This window comes from Gadus morhua, chromosome 11, assembly GCF_902167405.1.
Source record: "Gadus morhua chromosome 11, gadMor3.0, whole genome shotgun sequence".
In the NCBI taxonomy this organism is placed as follows: Eukaryota; Metazoa; Chordata; class Actinopteri; order Gadiformes; family Gadidae; genus Gadus; species Gadus morhua.
The window spans coordinates 5,548,886-5,555,251 of record NC_044058.1 but is presented as its reverse complement, the minus strand read 5'-3'; the positions used below and the strand labels follow the sequence as shown (position 1 = coordinate 5,555,251).

General features: G+C 48.1%; 1 protein-coding gene across 1 annotated transcript in view; it reads right to left on the bottom strand.

Annotated features, from left to right (window-relative positions):
* Window positions 1–393: 393 nt before the first annotated feature.
* Window positions 394–6,366, bottom strand: part of clcn1b (chloride channel, voltage-sensitive 1b) — a 26,740-nt gene continuing 20,767 nt past the window's right edge. The window contains exons 12-23 of the mRNA XM_030371220.1: window positions 6,096–6,251; window positions 5,872–5,941; window positions 5,576–5,686; window positions 4,647–4,860; window positions 3,971–4,104; window positions 3,696–3,877; window positions 3,500–3,608; window positions 3,322–3,404; window positions 2,644–2,688; window positions 2,192–2,296; window positions 1,843–1,929; window positions 394–1,630 (exon numbers count right to left, since the gene is read on the bottom strand). Coding sequence (XP_030227080.1) covers window positions 1,085–1,630; window positions 1,843–1,929; window positions 2,192–2,296; window positions 2,644–2,688; window positions 3,322–3,404; window positions 3,500–3,608; window positions 3,696–3,877; window positions 3,971–4,104; window positions 4,647–4,860; window positions 5,576–5,686; window positions 5,872–5,941; window positions 6,096–6,251 — 1,842 coding nt within the window. The 3' untranslated portion in view covers window positions 394–1,084. The remainder of the gene's footprint in view (window positions 1,631–1,842; window positions 1,930–2,191; window positions 2,297–2,643; window positions 2,689–3,321; window positions 3,405–3,499; window positions 3,609–3,695; window positions 3,878–3,970; window positions 4,105–4,646; window positions 4,861–5,575; window positions 5,687–5,871; window positions 5,942–6,095; window positions 6,252–6,366) is intronic.

Here is a 6,366-nt window from a genome sequence, read left to right as displayed (position 1 = left end):
TGTAATGAGGCTGGAGAGGAGAAGCCCACTTTTATTATTATTACTATTTCTACTATATTACTATAGATAAACCATACTATATTATTATGATGTTGAGCATTATTATCATAATGATATGTTGGTAAATGGCCCCTAAGCAAACCTGTACTTATAACATTCTCCCTGCAGCCATCTTCTTCTCTTGTTGTCTACATGATTTAGGGATATTACTTTAAATATTAAGGTTGACTCAATCATGGGTGGGTGCACTTTAGTTACTCATAATCTCATGGATAATATATTTATTATAATCATGCACCGAAGACAGGGCCACAGTGAAGTCTTATTTATTTATATTGCTTAAAGGTTTTAAAATCCCCTCTAGTAAATGATTGGAATCAGACAGTGTGTAAACTGAAATATTTATTGTTTAAAAATGATTCATTGATATAATTATTCATGTTCGTATTGCTAATATAAATAATGTTTACACTTATATGTAAACATGAGCTAAAGCTCGTAGTTAAATAATTTAAATTTAAATTAATCTCCAGGGAACATTGAATGCTTGATTGGCAAAACCTGATTTAAGTTTAAGGTCTTCATTCACAATACATCATTTCCTTACCAACACTACTAACCACTGTGGGCTACTAACTTTGCCACAATGGTACAGTATTCGAGGACAAATGAGCGGACTAATGTGAAAGAAGATACACGCATCCATCCCCATTCTAGCACTATCTCCAAAGCACGGGCGCAGTTTGAGTGCGTGGGTTTGATTTCTCATTAAAAGTGGTCACAACTGCCGCGCGTTTTGAAAACACACGAGACTCCTGAGACTGAAAGTGGAAAACAAAAAAGTGAGTGTTAAGAGTAGAAAAAAGTATCGGACTAAGCTAGCAGCTCCGGAGCATTCTCACTGAGAAGTGAATGTTTGTGTGGGGCTTTTATTCTGACAGGCCCCCTGTGCTCCTTCTCCTCTCCCTCCTCCTCCTCCTCCTCCTCCTCCTCCTCCAGGAAGCCGGCAGTCTCCCAGTTCTGTCGCTGTGTTTCCCAAATGAAACAAGAGGAGTATCAAAGTCTTTCCTCACCGACGCCCCTCCTAGAGGGCTTCGTCAGACTCCTCGCTTTCCCTCTCCTCCTGCAGCGAGGCCAGCGTGAGGACGGGCGAGGAGGGGTGGAGAGGGCAGTGGGCCGGGGGGGAGGAGGAGGGGGATGAGGAGGAGGAGGAGGAGGAGGAGGCGGGAGCAGCGGTGGACGGCGAGGGAGGGCAGGAGGAGGTAGAGGGACATGGGGACCCTGGCGGTGGCGGAGGGGGCGGGGCCTCCTCCTCTCCCGTGGTGATGACGTAATCGCCGGCGGCGCACGTCGCCGCCCCTCTGGGGGAGGGCGGGGCCGTGTCCCCTCCCTCTGCTCCTGAGGAGGAGGGGGAGGGGGTGGTGACGGTGGCGGGTGTGGTCCCGAAGTCCTCCTTGGGCTCCCTCCTGCTGCTGCCCTCCCCCCACAGCTCCCTCTCGCCTGTGGGGGAGGAGGGGCCAGAGGTCGGGGGCTGGTGCTTCTTGGCCTTGCGGCTCCTATCCCTGAAGCTGGCCAGCGGGGGGCGCAGTCTCACCCCGCTGCGGGTGGAGCCCTCGATGGCCTTTTGCAACTTTCACAAGAAGAAGAAGAAGAAGAGGAAGAAGAGGAAGAGAGAGAGAGTCAGGTCATTAAAGGACACCCCACCAAGCCAACGGGACCATTGAACAAACGCTGCGCTGCGAGGGGCCGCCGTGCCCCGGCCCCCAGCAGCGCGCTGGAGAGCAAAGACAACACTGCAGCACGCCCACGACGGAGCCAATGAGGGGAGCAGGCAGCTCTCACCTCTTTGAGCGCTACGACGCCCACAAGCTTGCCTATGCTGGTGACATAGGCGTGACTGAGGCCCAGCAGGGAGAACAGCGTGTGGGTCTGAGGGGCAGGGAGAGGGAGAGAAGGGGAGATGGTTGAATGGATACACACAAAGTGTGGTTTCTTGTGAATGAAACGCGTCATTATACAATACGGGAATTATAACTGAATATTAATACACAGAGGCTTATTTTTTTAATGGGCAGAATCCTCATTGAATAACCATACACTGTTTTTCAGTTCATTTTTTGGCATTATTCTTCTAGACAGAGAGGTGCATGTTTTGTCTCCACAGGCATGTGACGGGCAGGGTTGGAATCACCTTATGAAGAGAGGTTCTTTCCACAAGCTGGAATGGAGAGGGATCTATTCGTATTTGCTCCATATCGATTGGCTTATCCAGTTCCAGTTCTTCCCAGGCCTTGATCTGCAGGGGCCAATCACAAGCCAGAGAGAGAGAAAGAGAGAACGAGAAAGAGAAAGAGAGAGACAGAAAGAGAGAGAGAGAGAGAGAGAGAGAGAGAGAGAGAGAGAGAGAGAGAGAGAGAGAGAGAGAGAGAGAGAGAGAGTGAGAGAGAGACAGAGACAGAGACAGAGACAGAGACAGAGACAGAGACAGAGTGAAATTAGAAAGAGAGAGAGAGAGAGAGAGAGAGAGAGAGAGAGGTTGAGGCAAACTTCAAAGAGTGGGTAGTGTATTGACTGAGGGTGCTTTGAGCTCTGAGGCAGAGAGAGATGGCGATGGGAACAGAGTGACTCAGGGAGGCGTGTTACCTCCTCTGGGTTCATGGTCTCGTTCAGTGGAGGCGGGCTAGCCTCCTGGAGACACAAACACAGTGTTAGTGAGATCCAACAGTTACTATGGACATGTGAACACAGTGTTACCTAATAAAGAGATGACGCCAACAGTGTGAGCTGTTATGTGAGCATAACAATTGCTCTAAATGTATATGTACTGTATGTACGTACATACATATATACATACACACAGACACAGACACACACACATACATGCATGCATAAATACATACATACATACATACACACATACATGCATACATACACACATATATCCATCCATCCATCCATCCATCCATCCATCCATCCATACATACATACATACATGCATACATACATACATACATACATACATACATACATACATACATACATACATACATACATACATACATACATACATACATACATACATACATACATACATACATACATACATACGTACATACATACATGCATACATACGTACGTACATACGTACATACATACATACATGTATACATACATACATACATACATACATACATACATACATACATACATACATACATACATCAAATGTAATAGGATTATCATCATTGGATGCTATTTCAAGTTGAGGCTGAAAAGGCGTGGAGACATTCCATTGACCATGTAAGTTGCCCGTCCCCTTACCGGTGTCTCAGCCTGGGCAGATAGAGAGGTGGAGGAGAACATCCTCTGAAGGGCCCTGCGGACCGACGGCAGCTTGCTCTTGTCTGAAGAAAACGGAATGGTGGGGACATGTAACATGTGAAGGGTTAACAGGACCCACGGGCTGGGTTTGAGCCTTGGTTTTGAAGCGACTCAGTACCTGAGGTGCTGTGGTTGGTGTCCCCTGACTCCCGGGGCTTCGGGGAGGCCACAGGGCCGTTGCATTCATCCAGTGCTGGACTGGACTCAGGACTGCTAACGGGTCGATGCTACAAAGTACCACAACATAAGTATTAATAATAATCTGCAAGTCACAAAAGCACTTCGACATAGATTGACAAATCTGTTTCTGACACCTTGTGGGCAATCTCCTCCCCTTCCTCCTCGTCCACGTAGGCAAAGGACTCCCAGCCGGGCTGCACACCCTGCCCCCCCGAACCATGAGCCTTCTCAAAGACCCGCCTCTCCGCCGAGAGCCACCAATCGGAGACGCCTTGTAGCTCCGTCCTCTCGATGGAGCCCAATAGGATCATGGACTCTGAGGGGGGAGAGAGAGGGGTGGTGTCAGACGTTGACTGGGTGGGTGGGGTGGAGTGGAGAGCTCTGTGGTCAGGGTGGAGGGGCGTCCTACCCCGGGAGTCCACCAGGGGGATGGTCCTCAGGCTGGTGCTGTCCAGCAGGTTGATCAGCTCCCGGTACGTGGAGTGGGAGGACAGGAACTTCACCCTCCGCACCATTATGTCCTCCACAAAGATGTTGTACTTACTGGGGAAGGAGGCAGGGAGCCAAACGAGATATACTTGTAATCGTTGATGTATTGTGAACCTAATCATGTATTTTGGAAACCTGCCACTTTGATTTATTTAGTAGTTACTAGATTTTGACGCTGTATGCTTTGGTTGTTCTGACTTGACTAAGTGTCTACATTAAGTAGCCTAAACGCACGCTATCGTAGTGCATGAATAATTCCGCCTGATTCCTATAGCTACTGTACAATCAACAGTTTGAAGAAACGATATTATTGGTTGTTATTCAATTCTGATAGCATGCCTCGATTGTTAACTCAGCCTTCCACTGTTTATGTCATTTAGCAGAAGCCACTTTTATCCAAAGCAATACACAGATTATGATAGCTACATTGGTCATTCTTAACCAGGATGATGATGATGATAATGCTAATTATGATTATGATGATAAAAATTATCATTATGATGATGATGATAACGGTGATGGTGATGATGATGATGATGATGATGATGGTGATGGTGATGATGATGATACAGGCGGTGATGGTGGGGGTGTCTTACCTGATGTGTCCCAGGGCCAGCTCGGGGAGGTAGGGCAGCTTCTTCACCTGGATGATGGAGTCGTAGAGGGAGGGCTGCAGGCCCTGGGCAACCATGTTGGCCAGGATGACGGCCACCATCATGGGCAGGATGTGGGAGATCTGGCCCGTCAGCTCGAAGCAGATCACCGCCGTGGACACGGTGTGGGTGACCGCGCCTGTCATGGCCGCCGCTCCTGGGAGAGGAGGATGAAGGGAGGAACACAGGGGCTCAGGATCCACAAGGGGAATAGAAGGATACCAAGAATGAAATCCATGCCACGGTCACTCTAGGGAAGGAGACTATTTTTAATCTTTTATTTTAGTGCATAGCTGTGGAGTGTGTGTGTGGCTGAGGTCTGGTTTAAGCAGCCTCACCTGGCCCGAGTCAGACTGATTGGACTCTGGGGCTTGGTGAGGCTGCACTTTAATGTTGTGCATTGTGTTATGAGGGTGCACAGGTTAAACCAGCCATCACCACACACACTCAGGGAGAGATCTCCTGCGTGGCGGCATGGAGCACCAGGTTAAGCACTATTGTACATGAAGCCATTGCACATTATACATTAGCGTTCCAACACCACCGCCCACAGTCCCAGTTCTGGAGGAGCGCAGTAAAAGTCACCTAGGTGGAGTGTGGCTGACACACTTTCGAGGATAACCAATCAAATAAAGAGGATAACCAATCCAATCAAATAAAAGACACTCATTTGAAGAAGAAGGTAGGTGAAAGGTTAATTAAGCCAGTGTAGACCAACTTTTTTAATAAAAAGCTCTTGCAGACTTTTGAGTGAATTAAAGTTACATTGTGGAGGCCGACCTCAGACGGTCTGGAAGTCTGTTGCAGACATGATGTAGATATCAACTAAAAGCTGCTTCACAAGGGTTTGGCAACATGTGTGGCGGACTGACCAATGACAGCATAGCCTCCCGGCAGGATGCGGTAAACGATGCCGTCAAATAGGATCCCGTTTGGGAAGAGAGTCGCCATGATCTCCCCCACAAGGCGACCGAACGCAGCACCTTCAGGGGGGGAGAGAGGGAGAGAGAGAGAGAGAGAGAGAGGGAGAGAGAGAGAGAGAGAGAGAGAGAGAGAGAGAGAGAGAGAGAGAGAGAGAGAGAGAGAGAGAGAGAGAGAGAGAGAGACTTCAGCGCAGGATAGATCAAGACTTAGTGGAGGGTTATAAAGTGAATCCAGGGTTTCTCACCTAATATGAAGACAGGCATGAATGCCCCCGAGGGGATGGGCATGGTGGTGGACACGGCCGACATCCAGAACTACAGCAGGGAGGCAAATAAGGCCACACTTAACATCACACAACCCAGTCACACATACATGGGTACAGCATACAGAATAGACCGCCTAATGCAAGCATATACACACACAATCATATTTCACAGGACTAATAAAGACTTTCTAAAGAAAGCCTACTTTCATGACGAAGAAGAGCAGCAGGATGAGGAAGACGCTGACGTTGGGGTGCAGCCAGGCGGAGGAGCGGCCCAGCCCCGCGGGGAGCGCCGCCGGGTTGATCTTGGTCCAGGTGAAGTTATCAAACAAGGAGTTGATGCACTCCCTGGGCATGAGCTACAGGGACACACTTCACTCAGTTCACTTAAATTAATTTAGATTAATTAAGATTAATTTAGATTAACTAAGATTCATTTTGATTAATTTAAATTAACTTAAATTACATTCAATT